The sequence below is a fragment of the Triticum aestivum genome, chromosome 5D, assembly GCF_018294505.1.
Source record: "Triticum aestivum cultivar Chinese Spring chromosome 5D, IWGSC CS RefSeq v2.1, whole genome shotgun sequence".
In the NCBI taxonomy this organism is placed as follows: Eukaryota; Viridiplantae; Streptophyta; class Magnoliopsida; order Poales; family Poaceae; genus Triticum; species Triticum aestivum.
The window spans coordinates 527708386-527725981 of record NC_057808.1 but is presented as its reverse complement, the minus strand read 5'-3'; the positions used below and the strand labels follow the sequence as shown (position 1 = coordinate 527725981).

Below are 17596 nucleotides of genomic sequence, written 5' to 3'. Positions count from 1 at the left end.
GGAGCCTGCTTCTCACTGCTGTCTACGAATAGTATATATGTAGGAGACTAGCTAGGAGCATTAGTTAATCTCAGCAACAAAGATTTGCAAAGTTCAATTTCGTACATTGTCAAGGAAGCTTCGGGGCGTCGGGAGCCACGGGATGGTTTTTCATATCAATGGATCAATGTGATAGTTTGGTTAATACTAATACTACACTCCTCCAGCACCAGTCAGTCCACTATAGTTGTTTGGGGAGGCAACTTCTTCTCTTAAAAGAAAAGTTGATCGGACAAACGGAACTAGCCGAAACGAAGGCCACCGGCTCCATTATTTAACCTCTTTATTAGTACCATCACTTCACTGTCATCCATTCCCTTCCCTTCCCTTCCCGTGGACAGGACACACACTAATTAATCCTCAATTGCGTGCCCGGCCGACAGACACCGTACGTCGTTGCCGGCCAACTATTGAACGCTCCCCGCCTAATCAAGTAGTACTCCTCCTGCTACCTCGGCATCCACTGATTGCTTGATTGGCGAGATGGGCGGACCACGCAAGAGAGACCGGCCGTGTCAAACGGTGATGAATTTGTTGCACTGATCACTCGACGGGTGGTTGCTCTGGATCTGTAGTGTGTGACCATTCCGGCATTCCGTATCAGGATCGATCCACTTTCCCGGCACCTCCCGGGACGACCAGCCGAGCGAGGATGTTTTGTCACGGCATCTTCAATGACAGCCCGTAAATTTTCTCCCGTATCTGCCCGTCGACTGAGGCGGCCAGTCCACGGACATAGGTGGGAGGACGCTAGCCGCATACATTTTGACAACATTTCAAACTAACCGAACGAAATTCGTTCAAACACGGTTGGATTTCATATAGACATGATGGATTTCATACAAACACGGCGGATTTTCATTACTTTCGAACATCTAGAACAAACAGAAAAAGACCCGACTCTAAGCCTATCCTGCGGCAGCGGCGCCTGGCGTCCGAGTCCGTGTCGTCCTCCATCCGCCGTCTCAATGAGCACCGGGATAAGACAGATGAAGTGAAAAGTATTGTCTCCGGCGAGGAAGAGTAGAACACAGGAGATGGACCGGCCCACATAGGATACAAGGCACCACCGCCTCCCGTGGCCTACTCATCCTCGGAGGAGTGCGATCTGTCTGTCACCTGTGGACGTGAGATCCACGATGGAAATGGTGGCGCCGACGCTGTCTTCGTCCCACTGGGCCGGTTGATGATTTGTCCGCGGCGCGTAGGAGGCGCAACTGGCGTTGTTCTCCTCCACGGCGGCCGCTTTCGGGCGAGCGACGCCTTGAGCGCAGACGACATTGTAGATGGTATGTTGCTCCGCGACGAAGCTAGGGTTCGCCGCAGCCATGGCCGCCATGGCCTCCTGCTCACCCGCTCGCCGTAGATCTAGCCCTCCACCAGGCTGTGCTCCTCCAGGAGGAACAAGTTGTACCGTTGTTCCTCCTGCGTTTTGCTCGAACGTCACACAGGCGCCGGCGCAGGCTGCACCTCCACCATGGCGGTGTTTGTAGTGTGCCTGCGCCTGCTCCATGGTGAAGCCGGTGCGCAAAGGAGGCACGGGAGCCGGGGCGGTGTTGTCTGAGCCAGTCTTCATCATGGTCTCGTCGTTGAAGACCTCGGACGAGCTGGCTTCCGCGGTCCGGATGGTTGCGGGTGGTTTGCGGGTCCGTGTTGGAGATGCCCATCTCCAGCACCGACCCGCAAACCTCCCGCGTACGTCCGGGACCACGGAAGCCAACCAACGCGCTCCTGTATCGGTCCGCACAGCGGTCCGGACACGTTTCCTCCAGGAAATCGGAGACAAACGTTGGGGGCTTTGCGAAAGTCCAGACCTTGCCACACCTGCTTCTGACCGCCCTGGTCCACAAAAAAAAACCACCCATTCCTCCCGCGCTTTTCCTTCCGATGCATGCGCCGCGTTCATGCCAGCCCTGAGCACACAACGACCGACATTGATGCAGTGATGTGGCCGAGGAAGGGAGGGCGGCGCTGAATGACACGACCTTTCGGGAGCCGACGCTTCAATGCGGACGCAGCTTCCCGAGGAACAGACTCCGGCCGCTGCAACACATTGAAGCAGCTGACCGACCCTTAGCATGGCCTGTCGGCGGCTATATAAGCCGCACTTCGGTGTTGTACACATCACAATCTATTCTCCTCCTCCCCTCTCCCTGTCCATCTCCCTCCACAACTGCTGCGATGGGCAAGTTCTGGGGCAAGCTCGGGGCGGATCGTGATGATGCCGTCCTTGAACTCTGGAGCCGTCGTCCTCATCCGCGGGGGACTCCTCGACGAAGGTGGAGATCGTCATCTCCTCCGGCAACGAGGAGGACAAGCCGCCGTAGCAGCAGTCCACGTCGACGGGTGGTGGGCTAGTTGGACGTCGCCACCGACGCACAGTACAAGGACCGGATGGAGCCAATGCTCCGTCGCTCCGTGCTCCACCTCAACGACCCGACTCAGTCACCGGGGACGCTTTTCTCCTCATGAAGCCGGAGCCGGCATCCCCTCCGCGCAATCACGACGTCCAAATCGGATGCCTCGTGAAGAAAGGCCCTGCTCCGTGTATGTTCGGCATTCCCTCCCATGTAAAACAAGTGCGTACCCTCGGTAAACTAATATAAGAGCGTTTAGATCATTATTTTAGTATTCTAAACGCTCTTATATTAGTTTATCGGAGGGAGTAGCTTACACCGCTTGCACACGCTAATGGAGGAGTAAGTACAGTAATTAATTAGCCACGTCGTCCATGTGAGCCAGTCTCACATTCTGGCTGGCCAGAGCGCTTCAGACCACGAAGCTTTAAGAAGCAGCAGGCAGACAAATCTTGGACTACTGGCTCCAACAACAAAAAAATGCAAGAGACAAATTTTGTCGTCAGCACGGGCCCACGCGCAGGGCGGGCAGGGACTGGGTACAATTATGTGACAAGCGATGCCGGAACGTGAGTGGGAAATCCACGAGGGCCGGTTGGAACAAAGGGCAGGTGCGGAATTCCTTGCGCGCAACCGCTGCCGCGCGGGCGCAGCAGCGCAAGCGCCGCCACCTCCCTCCCTCCCTCCCGGATTCCCCTCCTTCCCCGAGGCGACGCGGCCGCCCCAAATCCAGCCCCTCCGCCTCCCCGCGCCGCTTCCCAGCGCCGGCTCGCTCCCTCAAATACGCTCCCGCCCGCTCGGAGGAGAGGGTCTGCCTCTGTCCTGTCTCTTGGCGGGCCAGGATGATGGGCGGAGCGAGCGCGGGCGCGGGCCGGAGGCGGAGGTGGACGCAGCGGTCGTGCCGGGCGGGTGGAGCGGGCGGGGTCGCCACGCGGACGGTGGCGGCGACGGAGGAGCGCGGCGCGCGCGCGGCTACGCGGCGTGCTACAGGTTAGCGTCCGGTGTACGTACTGCTTAATTGTAATTCTCGTGCGCTTTCGATTCCTTGTCGTATTTGTGGTGCTCGCTTTTTATGCCTGCCTAATTCGTCTTGCTGCTTGCTTTTGGTCGATTTCGCCGGGCCGTTTCAAACGGATGTTGGTTGGTTAGCGATTGCTTCCGGGAATGGAATGGAAGCTTGTTAAGCTGTTATGGCAGCCGAGCCGAGTGGGGGTCGCGTTTGCATCGCTTAATTAGTTGATTTAGGACAAAATCAGGGAGAAACCATGTAAATTATAATTATTAGAAAATACAGGCATCCTCTGTTTAGCGTTTGTCTGAGGAAAACGAACAACGAGGAAGAGATCATGGCAAAATCTAAAGAACTGGTCAGTCTGGGAAAATTCAAAGAACAACATTAGATCGCAGAGAGACTGCAATAATAGTAGAGTATGATAAAACTTGGGGAACGTAGGGGATGTGTACGAGTCAACGTCAGTATGAGCCCAAACTTGTATCGCAGTTCCCCTTTATTTTTTTCATGCCGATTTAGATGCGTCTTCTTGACAATTCATACGCGCGAATAAACTAAACAAGTAAGCAAGTAGAAAGATCCAACTTAACTTGGCCGTCCCTTAGGATGCCTCTGTAACTTTATTATATTTGGTGACATGGGTATGCCACCATTTGCGATTGATGTGACTTCGCTAGCGCGCTAATCTTTGAATTGTTCTTGGTATGCATAAAGAAAGATAGACTCCCATAATAAAAAGTAAAAAATAAAGAGGACTGCTTGCTTTAGAGTTGACCTGTTCTTGTTTTGCTTCAGGGTTTGCTCATGTGGACAAGCAGCAGCGTGTCTATGGACTATCATCACAAGATTCCAGAAGTAGCAGTAGATCCACAATAATGGAAGATTTTGTAAGTTGTTCACTTGCTCACTATTCTTCTATCAACGATATATAGTAGTTCCATGTAAATATTATATTTCTGCAACTTGGAAACATTTTATATTCTTAAACTGCTCCGTTGCTTGTTGCTTCTCATTTCTGAAGTTTGTTTCTTGTTGCAGCTTCATTCAGATTTATGGGAATATAAGCGTAAGAGGTCCTTGAGAAATGAAATAGAAAGCCACCATTGTCTGTCTTCCTTTATGTCAGAATCAAGGAATCATGGTGCAGAAACTGAAATGCCAATAGCTTCAGAAAAACCTTCCTTTTCGTGGCCAACAGAGAAGCAAGTCCCCAGCAACAACAACTTTCTTCCTGCGACCAGTACTGTCTCGGATTATGGGTTGGCCTATCGGCCTAAATCTCATCTTGGCAGAGGCAGTAACAAGGCAAATCAGACTCCAACACCAAAAGAATCCAGTGGCATGTGCAGTTTCAGCTATCAATTAGCTAGAAGTGCTGGAAGATCTGATTCTATGAAGATGGGCCGAACAAGTGCAAAGTGCTCCCTTGCAGAGACAATGTCGATGTTACGTCAACGGCGGTTTGGTCGCAGTTACCAGAATCAAAACCGCATTGGTGCATTAAATCGGAGGCATAAGCACACACAATCTGGAGGAGCAATCAACATGGTAAAAAAAGAGGAGACTTATAATCAGTCTGATTTGTCAACAGGAAGACACTGGCAAACTTTGTTGGATAATGCATTAGTTCGAAGGAGATTACAGCCACTCAATGCGGAAACATCTGAACAACTATGGAGCTGTACAAACAGTGAATCTGATAAGGCGATATGCTTTTCCTCGGGTGGCAGCATTGATGGTTTGCAAGTATCTTTTTCAAGTGACACGAGTGACACAAGTGATAACTCCAATTTATCCTCTCTGGGTACAGTGGCAAATGATCAATGGAGGATGTCCTTCAAGAAGGTATTAAACAGAAGCTATTCATACTATACTGATAAAATGGTTACTATGAGTATGCATGTGTAATTTCTTATGATACTATATTGCATAGGAGCTTTGGTTATGTCTGTAAATGTAGAATCAGAAACATGGGTCAGGTTTCTGTTTGCAACTCTTTACTTTGTTTACTCTCTCAAAATAAGCTTGCTGCTAAGCGGTTATTTTGTAAATGTAGAATCACAAACATGGAGCAGGTTTTCTGTTTGCAACTTGTTACTCTTTTATTTACTCTCTCAAAATAAGCTTAATGCCAGGCTATCAATTATCAGTATAAGAGTAGAAACTATTTTATTCATCTTCTAGTTTTACTTCGCCCCAAATGTGATAGCTAGCATTGAGCCCCTTTTTTGTTATACCACAGGTACACTGTCCACTTGCTGCACGTATAAACTATATCCCCCAAGTTTCCTGCAAAGAGATTGAGCAGGCAAGCCCAGTATCCGTTCTTGAATATCCAGCTGAAGATTTTTCCGATGCTGAAAACATTAAGAAAGATACAAAAGATCCTCATGGTAAGCAATCTTGGCATTCTAATGTTTCAATCAACCATCTTTTTGTATCTTATTGTGTGTTACTTTTGAATGTAGCTCCCCAGCTAAGGCCTGAGCTGGTATACTTTCCTTCAGCAGAAACTGTTGCTGAGGTAGTTGTGGATGCTGCACTTGGTAATTACTCGTGCTCTGAGATGGAGTCTACTGAACATGATGAAGCTATACAGTTGGTAGAAGACACCCCTTGCGAATTTGAAGATGAAGAGGAAAGAGAGTTTTGCTACTTGCTGGATATTCTAATTGCTTCTGGTATTCATGGCGTTGAGGAGGATCAGCTGTACAAGGTGTGCCAGTCCCTTGATTGCCCTGCAGGCTACGACGTGTTTGACAAGCTTGAGAAGAAATACAAAAATGTGGCTCAATGGTCAAGGGCAGACAGGAAGCTCACCTTCGACATGGTAAACTCCATACTGTCGGAACTTCTTGCCCCATGTCTGGACATGCATCCTTGGGCAACTACCGCAAGGAATATGGCACCAGCGTGGGGTTCAGAAGGCCTGTTAGAGAAATTGTTGCAGGTGTTGACTCGGCGGCGAGAAGAACTTGCGCCAAGAGAGAAACAAGTGTTGGATCAGAAATGGCCAGATTTGGCAGATTACATCAACAGGGCAGGAAGGGATGTTGAGAGGATGGTAAAGGATGATCTTCTGGAAGAGCTGGTTCTGGAGTTGATGTCCAGCTAGTTGCAAAGCTACTGCTGGAGTTGCTGTCAGCTTTCTGGCCCGAGGAGGTTACAAAGTTGCTGTAGGTCATTGCTTTCTGTGTTAGGTTAGGTTGATCATTGGTTGTATGGAGTATTTGTTTCTTTGGTCAGGTCAGAGTTCCCCCTATTTTTGTTAAACAAGTGGTTGACACTATTCTTTTGGGTCGAGTCGCCGTGCTTGTTGTAGCATATTATTTGAGAAGATGCTTGTTGTAGGATATAGGGTATGGGACAAGAAGTGGTGTGGTCTGTTAGGTTAGGTGAGGGAGGCACATAGTTGAAATTCATTCTTGGTACCAAAGGGGAGCAAAATGTGGGAGAGCTGTTTCCCCTTTTTTGGATTTTTTTTCAGTTGTTACAGTTATGTAAATCAGGTCGGTCAGTTATAGTCATGAACATTTATATTCTCATTTTGCAGCAACAGCTACATTGTTGTTGCGTCAACAAGAAATAATACTAGTTGATAAAGTAGAGCGTATATGTTTCCTTCGTTACATACTTAATTCATGGAGTAGCATCTCTCTATAGGACTGAATTTATAGTTTCACCATTGTTCTGTCGATGTTGCATTTACTGAATATTGACTGAAAGATGTACATTTTTTTTCCGAATGATGCTGAAGAACTGCATGTATAATACTGCCTCCATTCCAGAATATAAGTTGCATCAATTTTCGTAAAAGTCAACACATGTAACTTTGACCTGGATTACATTGCAATACAAAATAAATATAATATAAAAATACTTTTCATGATGGTTCTAATGATACAATTATGGTATTATTGTAGGATCAATATTTTTTTCCTAAAAACGTTGAACATGCACATGTTTGACTTAAAAAAATAATACATCTTATTATTATTTTTGAACTCAATACATCTTATAATTTGAAATGGAGGAAGTATCAAAGAAGGGAAGGTTTTTGTCGACGTCCTGGGAATGGGGGTACCCAGACTTGCCTGCCTGTGGCCTGTGGCGTGGCTCCATCAACGACCCGGTAAGGCCCAGCTTCAGCAGCAACAACTCAAGACCCTCGCGAGGGGCCAAGCCTCGCGAGGCGGACGACACCAAGACCTCTCTGGGGGCAGCCTCACTAGGTTGGCTCCCGAAGAGCGGAGATATCTATACAAGGTGCACCTCGCGAGGTTCACGTGACGTGAGCCATGACGACCAAGGCCACGCGGGCACCAGCAGGTGCAGTGTACCAGTTTCCTTTTTGGTGCTAAGAAGGCAAGCGCAGGTGCGGAGTCCCGAGGAATCAAGGAAAGGTTTCCTTATCAATTCAACAAGACCAAGACCGCCAGGACGACAGGACGGAGGTCATCGCGGAGCCCACTGCAGCGTCACCACCAGAGCCTTTGGCAGGCAAAGACTACTTTTGTCAGGATAGGTTATACTAGTTGTCTCCCTTCAAATTTGGCAGTTGTGGGATCCCTTCCCGCCCACATTTGGGAAGAGGACCAAGGCCTCTATAAATAGGACCTAGCGACCACCGTAGCAAGGGACGGATCATTCAGATCATCCTCACACTCACCAACTCATCGAGCTCAAGAACACCTCACCTCCTGAGACTGTTCATCCACTGTACTAGTTCTGAAGGAAATATGCCCTAGAGGCAATCATAAAGTTATTATTTATTTCCTTATATCATGATAAATGTTTATTATTCATGCTAGAATTGTATTAACCAGAAACATAATACTTGTGTGAATACATAGACAAACAGAGTGTCACTAGTATGTCTCTACTTGACTAGCTCGTTGATCAAAGATGGTTATGTTTCCTAGCCATAGACATGAGTTGTCATTTGATTAACGGGATCACATCATTAGGAGAATGATGTGATTGACTTGACCCATTCCGTTAGCTTAGCACTTGATCATTTAGTATTCTGCTATTGCTTTCTTCATGACTTATACAAGTTCCTATAACTATGAGATTATGCAACTCCCGTTTACCGGAGGAACACTTTGTGTGCTACCAAATGTCACAACGTAACTGGGTGATTATAAAGGTGCTCTACAGGTGTCTCTGAAGGTACTTGTTGGGTTGGCGTATTTTGAGATTAGGATTTGTTACTCCGATTGTCGGAGAGGTATCTCTGGGCACACTCGGCAATGCACATCACTATAAGCCTTGGAAGCATTGTAACTAATGAGTTAGTTGCGGGATGATGTATTACGGAACGAGTAAAGAGACTCGCCGGTAACGAGATTGAACTAGGTATTGAGATACCGACGATCGAATCTCGGGCAAGTAACATACCGATGACAAAGGGAACAACGTATGTTGTTATGCGGTTTGACCGATAAAGATCTTCGTAGAATATGTGGGAGCCAATATGAGCATCCAGGTTCCGCTATTGGTTATTGACCGGAGACGTGTCTCGGTCATGTCTACATAGTTCTCGAACCCGTAGGGTCCGCACGCTTAAAGTTCGATGACGGTTATATTATGAGTTTATGTGTTTTGATGTACCGAAGGTAGTTCGGAGTCCTGGATGTGATCACGGACATGACGAGGAGTCTCGAAATGGTCGAGACGTAAAGATCGATATATTGGACGACTATGTTCGGACACCGGAATGGTTTCGGGGTGGTTCGGGTATATACCGGAGTACCGGGGGGGGGGGGTTTCCGGAACCCCCGGGGAGACTAATGGGCCTATTGGGCCCTAGTGGAGAAGAGGAGGGGCGGCCAAGGGCAGCCGCGCGCCCCCTTCCCCCCAGTCCGAATTGGACAAGGAGGGGGGGCGGCGCCCTCCTTTCCTTTCCCCCTCTCTCTCCTTCCCTCTCCTCTCCTACTCCCACTTGGAAGGAGGGAGTCCTACTCCCGATGGGAGTAGGACTCCTCATGGGGCGTGCCTAGGATGGCCGGCCCCCTCCCCCTCCTCCACTCCTTTATATACGGGGAGGGAGGCACCCCTTGGAGACACAACAATTGATCGCTTGATCTCTTAGCCGTGTGCGGTGCCCCCCTCCACCATAACCCACCTCGATAATATCGTAGCGATGCTTAGGTGAAGCCCTGCGTCGGTAGCAACATCATCATCGTCACCACGCCGTCGTGCTGACGAAACTCTCCCTCAAAGCTCGGCTGGATCGGAGTTCGAGGGACGTCATCGAGTTGAACTTGTGCAGAACTCGGAGGTGCCGTGCGTTCGGTACTTGATCGGTCGGATCGTGAAGATGTACGACTACATCAACCGCGTTGTGCTAACGCTTCTGCTTTCGGTCTACGAGGGTACGTGGACACACTCTCCCCTCTCGTTGCTATGCATCACCATGATCTTGCGTGTGCGTAGGAATTTTTTTGAAATTACTACGTTCCCCAACAGTGGCATCCGAGCCAGGTTTTATGCGTAGATGTTATATGCACGAGTAGAACACAAGTGAGTTGTGAGCGATACAAGTCATACTGCTTACCAGCATGTCATACTTTGGTTCGGCGGTATTTTTGGATGAAGCGGCCCGGACCGACATTACGCGTACGCTTACGCGAGACTGGTTCTACCGACGTGCTTTGCACACAGGTGGCTGGCAGGTGTCAGTTTCTCCAACTTTAGTTGAACCGAGTGTGGCTACGCCCGGTCCTTGAGAAGGTTAAAACAGCACTAACTTGACGAACTATCGTTGTGGTTTTGATGCGTAGGTAAGAACGGTTCTTGCTCAGCCCGTAGCAGCCACGTAAAACTTGCAACAACAAAGTAGAGGACGTCTAACTTGTTTTTGCAAGGCATGTTGTGATGTGATATGGTCAAGACATGATGCTATATTTATTGTATGAGATGATCATGTTTTGTAACCGAGTTATCGGCAACTGGCAGGAGCCATATGGTTGTCGCTTTATTGTATGCAATGCAATCGCCCTGTAATTGCTTTACTTTATCACTAAGCGGTAGCGATAGTCGTAGAAGCAACAGTTGGCGAGACGACAACGATACTACGATGGAGATCAAGGTGTCGCGCCGGTGACGATGGTGATCATGACGGTGCTTTGGAGATGGAGATCAAAAGCACAAGATGATGATGGCCATATCATATCGCTTATATTGATTGCATGTGATGTTTATCTTTTATGCATCTTATTTTGCTTGATTGATGGTAGCATTATAAGATGATCTCTCACTAAATTTCAAGATAAAAGTGTTCTCCCTGAGTATGCACCGTTGCCAAAGTTCGTCGTGCCGAGACACCACGTGATGATCGGGTGTGATAAGCTCTACGTCCATCTACAACGGGTGCAAGCTAGTATTGCACACGCAGAATACTCGGGTTAAACTTGAAGAGCCTAGCATATGCAGATATGGCCTCGGAACACTGGGACCGAAAGGTCGAGCATGAATCATATAGTAGATATGATCAACATAGTGATGTTCACCATTGAAAACTACTCCATCTCACGTGATGATCGGACATGGTTTAGTTGATTTGGATCACGTGATCACTTAGATGATTAGAGGGATGTCTACCTAAGTGGGAGTTCTTAAGTAATATGATTAATTGAACTTAAATTTATCATGAACTTAGTACCTAATAGTATTTTCCATGTCTATGTTGTTGTAGATAGATGGCTCGTGCTGTTGTTCCGTTGAATTTTAATGCGTTCCTTGAGAAAGCAAAGTTGAAAGATGATGGTAGCAATTACACGGACTGAGTTCGTAACTTGAGGATTATCCTCATTGCTGCACAGAAGAATTACGTCCTGGAAGCACCGCTAGGTGCCAAAGCTGCTGCAGGAGCAACACCAGATGTTATGAACGTCTGGCAGAGCAAAGCTGATGACTACTCGATAGTTGAGTGTGCCATGCTTTACGGCTTAGAACCGGGACCGACGTTTTGAACGTCATGGAGCATATGAGATGTTCCAGGAGATGAAGTTAATATTTCAAGCAAATGCCCGGATTGAGAGATATGAAGTCTCCAATAAGTTCTACAGCTGCAAGATGGAGGAGAATAGTTCTGTCAGTGAGCATATACTCAAAATGTCTGGGTATAACAATCACTTGATTCAACTGGGAGTTAATCTTCCGGATGATAGCGTCATTGACAGAACTCTTCAATCACTGCCACTAAGCTACAAGAGCTTCGTGATGAACTATAACATGCAAGGGATGGATATGACGATTCTCGAGCTCTTCGCAATGCTAAAGGCTGCGGAGGTAGAAATCAAGAAGGAGCATCAAGTGTTGATGGTCAATAAGACCACCAGTTTCAAGAAAAAGGGCAAAGGGAAGAAGAAGGGGAACTTCAAGAAGAACAGCAAACAAGTTGCTGCTCAAGAGAAGAAACCCAAGTCTGGACCTAAGCCTGAGACTGAGTGCTTCTACTGCAAGCAGACTGGTCACTGGAAGCGGAACTGCCCCAAGTATTTGGCGGATAAGAAGGATGGCAAGGTGAACAAAGGTATATGTGATATACATGTTATTGATGTGTACCTTACCAGAGCTCGTAGTAGCACCTGGGTATTTGATACTAGTTCTGTTGCTAATATTTGCAACTCGAAACAGGGACTACGGATTAAGCGAAGACTGGCTAAGGACGAGGTGACGATGCGCGTGGGAAATGGTTCCAAAGTCGATGTGATCGCCGTCGGCACGCTACCTCTACATCTACCTTCGGGATTAGTTTTAGACCTAAATAATTGTTATTTGGTGCCAGCGTTGAGCATGAACATTATATCTGGATCTTGTTTGATGCGAGACGGTTATTCATTTAAATCTGAGAATAATGGTTGTTCTATTTATATGAGTAATATCTTTTATGGTCATGCACCCTTGAAAAGTGGTCTATTTTTGTTGAATCTCGATAGTAGTGATACACATATTCATAATGTTGAAGCCAAAAGATGTAGAGTTGATAATGATAGTGCAACTTACTTGTGGCACTGCCGTTTGGGTCATATTGGTGTAAAGCGCATGAAGAAACTCCATACTGATGGACTTTTGGAATCACTTGATTATGAATTAGTTGGTACTTGCGAACCATGCCTCACGGGCAAGATGACTAAAACGCCGTTCTCCGGAACTATGGAGCGAGCAACTGATTTGTTGGAAATCATACATACTGATGTGTGTGGTCCAATGAATGTTGAGGCTCGCGGCGGGTATCGTTATTTTCTCACCTTCACAGATGATTTAAGCAGACATGGGTATATCTACTTAATGGAACATAAGTCTGAAACAATTGAAAAGTTCAAAGAATTTCAGAGTGAAGTTGAAAATCATCGTAACAAGAAAATAAAGTTTCTATGATCTAATCGTGGAGGAGAATATTTGAGTTACGAGTTTGGTCTACATTTGAAGCAATGCAGAATAGTTTCGCAACTCATGCCACCCAGAACACCACAGCGTAATGCTGTGTCCAAACGTCGTAATCGTACTTTACTAGATATGGTGCGATCTATGATGTCTCTTACTGATTTACCGCTATCGTTTTGGGGTTATGCTTTAGAGACGGCCGCATTCACGTTAAATAGGGCACCATCAAAATCCGTTGAGACGACGCTTATGAACTATGGTTTGGCAAGAAACCAAAGTTGTCATTTCTTAAAGTTTGGGGCTGCGATGCTTATGTGAAAAAGCTTCAACCTGATAAGCTCGAACCCAAATCAGAGAAATGTGTCTTCATAGGATACCCAAAGGAAACTGTTGGGTACACCTTCTATCATAGATCCAAAGGCAAGACATTCGTTGCCAAGAATGGATCCTTTCTAGAGAAGGAGTTTCTCTAGAAAGAAGTGTGTGGGAGGAAAGTAGAACTTGATGAGGTAACAGTACCTGCTCCCTTATTGGAAAGTAGTTCATCACAGAAACCGGTTCCTGTGACGTCTACACCAATTAGTGAGGAAGTTAATGATGATGATCATGAAACTTCAGATCAAGATGTTACTGAACCTCGTAGGTCAACCGGAGTAAGATCCGCACCAGAGTGGTACGGTAATCCTGTTTTGGAGGTTATGTTACTAGACCATGACGAACCTACGAACTATGAAGAAGCGATGGTGAGCCCAGATTCCACAAAATGGCTTGAGGCCATGAAATCTGAGATGGGATCCATGTATGAGAACAAAGTATGGACTTTGGTTGACTTGCCCGATGATCGGCAAGCCATCGAGAATAAATGGATCTTCAAGAAGAAGACTGACGCTGACGGTAATGTTACTGTCTATAAAGCTCGACTTGTTGCAAAAGGTTTTCGACAAGTTCAAGGGATTGACTACGATGAGACCTTCTCACCCGTAGCGATGCTTAAGTCTGTCCGAATCATGTTAGCAATTACCGCATTTTATGATTATGAAATTTGGCAAATGGATGTCAAAACCGCATTCCTGAATGGATTTCTGGAAGAAGAGTTGTATATGATGCAGCCAGAAGGTTTTGTCGATCCAAAGGGAGCTAACAAAGTGTGCAAGCTCCAGCGATCCATTTATGGACTGGTGCAAGCCTCTCGGAGTTGGAATAAACGTTTTGATAGTGTGATCAAAGCGTATGGTTTTATACAGACTTTTGGAGAAGCCTGTATTTACAAGAAAGTGAGTGGGAGCTCTGTAGCATTTCTGATATTATATGTGAATGCCATATTGTTGATTGGAAATGATATAGAATTTCTGGATAGCATAAAAGGATATTTGAATAAGAGTTTTTCAATGAAGGACCTCGGTGAAGCTGCTTATATATTGGGCATCAAGATCTATAGAGATAGATCAAGACGCTTAATTGGACTTTCACAAAGCACATACCTTGACAAAGTTTTGAAGAAGTTCAAAATGGATCAAGCAAAGAAAGGGTTCTTGCATGTGTTACAAGGTGTGAAATTGAGTAAGACTCAATGCCCGACCACTTCAGAAGATAGAGAGAAAATGAAAGATGTTCACTATGCTTCAGCCATAGGCTCTATCATGTATGCAATGCTGTGTACCAGACCTGATGTGTGCCTTGCTATTAGTTTAGCAGGGAGGTACCAAAGTAATCCTGGAGTGGATCACTGGACAACGGTCAAGAACATCCTGAAATACCTGAAAAGGACTAAGGATATGTTTCTCGTTTATGGAGGTGACAACGAGCTCGTCTTAAATGGTTACGTCAATGCAAGCTTTGACACTGATCCGGACGATTCTAAATCACAAACCGGATACGTGTTTATATTGAACGGTGGAGCTGTCAGTTGGTGCAGTTCTAAATAAAGCGTCGTAGCGGGATCTACATGTGAAGCGGAGTACATAGCTGCTTCGGAAGCAGCAAATGAAGGAGTTTGGATGAAGGAGTTCATATCCGATCTAGGTGTCATACCTAGTGCATTGGGTCCAATGAAAATATTTTGTGACAATACTGGTGCAATTGCATTGGCAAACAAATCCAGGTTTCACAAGAGAACCAAGCACATCAAGAGACGCTTCAACTCCATCCGGGATCAAGTCTAGGTGGGAGACATAGAGATTTGCAACATACATACGGATCTGAATGTTGCAGACCTGTTGACTAAGCCTCTTCCACGAGCAAAACATGATCAGCACCAAGGCTCATTGGGTGTTAGAATCATTACTGTGTAATCTAGATTATTGACTCTAGTGCAAGTGGGAGACTGAAGGAAATATGCCCTAGAGGCAATAATAAAGTTATTATTTATTTCCTTATATCATGATAAATATTTATTATTCATGCTAGAATTGTATTAACCAGAAACATAATACTTGTGTGAATACATAGACAAACAGAGTGTCACTAGTATGCCTCTACTTGACTAGCTCGTTGATCAAAGATGGTTATGTTTCCTAGCCATAGACATGAGTTGTCATTTGATTAACGGGATCACATCATTAGGAGAATGATGTGATTGACTTGACCCATTCCGTTAGCTTAGCACTTGATCGTTTAGTATTCTGCTATTGCTTTCTTCATGACTTATACAAGTTCCTATGACTATGAGATTATGCAACTCCCGTTTACCGGAGGAACACTTTGTGTGCTACCAAACGTCACAATATAACTGGGTGATTATAAAGGTTCTCTACAGGTGTCTCCGAAGGTACTTGTTGGGATGGCGTATTTCGAGATTAGGATTTGTCACTCCGATTGTCGGAGAGGTATCTCTGGGCCCACTCGGTAATGCACATCACTATAAGCCTTGCAAGCATTGTAACTAATGAGTTAGTTGCGGGATGATGTATTACGAAACGAGTAAAGAGACTTGCCGGTAACGAGATTGAACTAGGTATTGAGATACCGTTGATCGAATCTCGGGCAAGTAACATACCGATGACAAAGGGAACAACGTATGTTGTTATGCGGTTTGACCGATAAAGATCTTCGTAGAATATGTGGAAGCCAATATGAGCATCCAGGTTCCGCTATTGGTTATTGACCGGAGATGTGTCTCGGTCATGTCTACATAGTTCTCGAACCCGTAGGGTCCGCACGCTTAAAGTTCGATGACGGTTATATTATGAGTTTATGTGTTTTGATGTACCGAAGGTAGTTCGGAGTCCTGGATGTGATCACGGACATGACGAGGAGTCTCGGAATGGTCGAGACGTAAAGATCAATATATTGGACGACTATGTTCGGACACCGGAATGGTTTCGGGGTGGTTCGGGCATATACCGGAGTACCGGGGGGTTAGCGGAGCCCCCCGGGGAGACTAAAGGGCCTATTGGGCCCTAGTGGAGAAGAGGAGGGGCGGCCAAGGGCAGCCGCGCGCCCCCTTCCCCCCAGTCCGAATTGGACAAGGAGGGGGGGGGGGCGGCGCCCCCCTTTCCTTTCCCCCTCTCTCTCCTTCCCTCTCCTCTCCTACTCCCACTTGGAAGGAGGGAGTCCTACTCCCATCGGGAGTAGGACTCCTCATGGGGCGCGCCTAGGGTGGCCGGCCCCCTCCCCCTCCTCCACTCCTTTATATACGGGGAGGGAGGCACCCCTTGGAGACACAACAATTGATCTCTTGGATCTCTTAGCCGTGTGCGGTGCCCCCCTCCACCATAACCCACCTCGATAATATCGTAGCGGTGCTTAGGCGAAGCCCTGCGTCGGTAGCAACATCATCATCGTCACCACGCCGTCGTGTTGACGGAACTCTCCCTCAAAGCTCGGCTGGATCGGAGTTCAAGGGACATCATCGAGTTGAACTTGTGCAGAACTCGGAGGTGCCGTGCGTTCGGTACTTGATCGGTCGGATCGTGAAGACGTACGACTACATCAACCGCGTTGTGCTAACGCTTCCGCTTTCGGTCTACAAGGGTACGTGGACACACTCTCGCCTCTCGTTGCTATGCATCACCATGATCTTGCGTGTGCGTAGGAATTTTTTTGAAATTACTACGTTCCCCAACAGTGGCATCCGAGCCAGGTTTTATGCGTAGATGTTATATGCACGAGTAGAACACAAGTGAGCTGTGGGCGATACAAGTCATACTGCTTACCAGCATGTCATACTTTGGTTCGACGGTATTTTTGGATGAAGCGGCCCAGAACGACATTATGCGAACGCGCTGGGGAGAGAGTGTTCTTCATGCGCACCCCAGAGTTCGAACCTCTCAAGGGTCTGCGGAACCCGTAATTTGACATTTGGCGCGCCAGGTAGGGGTGCGTCGAAGCTCCGCCTCTCCGTCCGCTTCGCTCTCCGTCCACCAGCTCCCATGGCGAGCGCCGCTTCTCCGACCGGACCGACGAGCACGTACGTTGGTGCTGCGGGCCTCCGGGCTTTCACCCCCGCCTTGCGACAGGTGCGGTGGCCACCCAAGTTCAGGCCGGAGATGCTGCCTCGCTACGACGGCGCGGCAGGTCCGACAGGTTTCCTCCAGGCCTACGAGGAGGCCGTTTGGGTGGCCGGCGGCGACGGCAAGGTCATGGCCAACTGGTTCCCCATGGCCCTCACTGGTGTACCGCGCGCCTGGTTTCTCAACCTGCCAGAGTCATCTGTGTCCTCCTGGGAGGAGCTGCGCGGCATCTTCGCCACTCACTTCGCGGCACCGGCGCCCCACGCCGTCGCGGCCCTCCTCGGCGGCTCTCAGGCGCCGCCCTCAGACCGCCATGTCAAACAGTTCTTCCGCCAAGTGGGCAC

The 17596-nt window shown here is 47.5% G+C and overlaps 1 protein-coding gene across 1 annotated transcript; it reads left to right on the top strand.

The window, feature by feature from the left end:
- Nucleotides 1-2978: 2978 nt before the first annotated feature.
- On the top strand, nt 2979-7011 carry LOC123123473 (uncharacterized). Its single transcript, XM_044543989.1, has 5 exons — nt 2979-3386; nt 4204-4295; nt 4447-5253; nt 5651-5801; nt 5877-7011. The coding sequence occupies exons 1-5, from the start codon at nt 3239-3241 to the stop codon at nt 6521-6523; spliced, it is 1845 nt and encodes a 614-aa protein (XP_044399924.1). The 5' UTR covers nt 2979-3238; the 3' UTR covers nt 6524-7011.
- The last annotated feature ends 10585 nt before the right edge of the window (nt 7012-17596 follow it).

Bases quoted from the DNA above. Each gene is read 5' to 3' on its own strand.
- LOC123123473 (XM_044543989.1), top strand. From the start codon at position 3,239: ATGATGGGCGGAGCGAGCGCGGGCGCGGGCCGGAGGCGGAGGTGGACG. The intron at 4,296-4,446 runs GTAAGTTGTTCA...TTCTTGTTGCAG, and splicing joins CCACAATAATGGAAGATTTT to CTTCATTCAGATTTATGGGA. The intron at 5,802-5,876 runs GTAAGCAATCTT...TTTTGAATGTAG, and splicing joins AGATACAAAAGATCCTCATG to CTCCCCAGCTAAGGCCTGAG.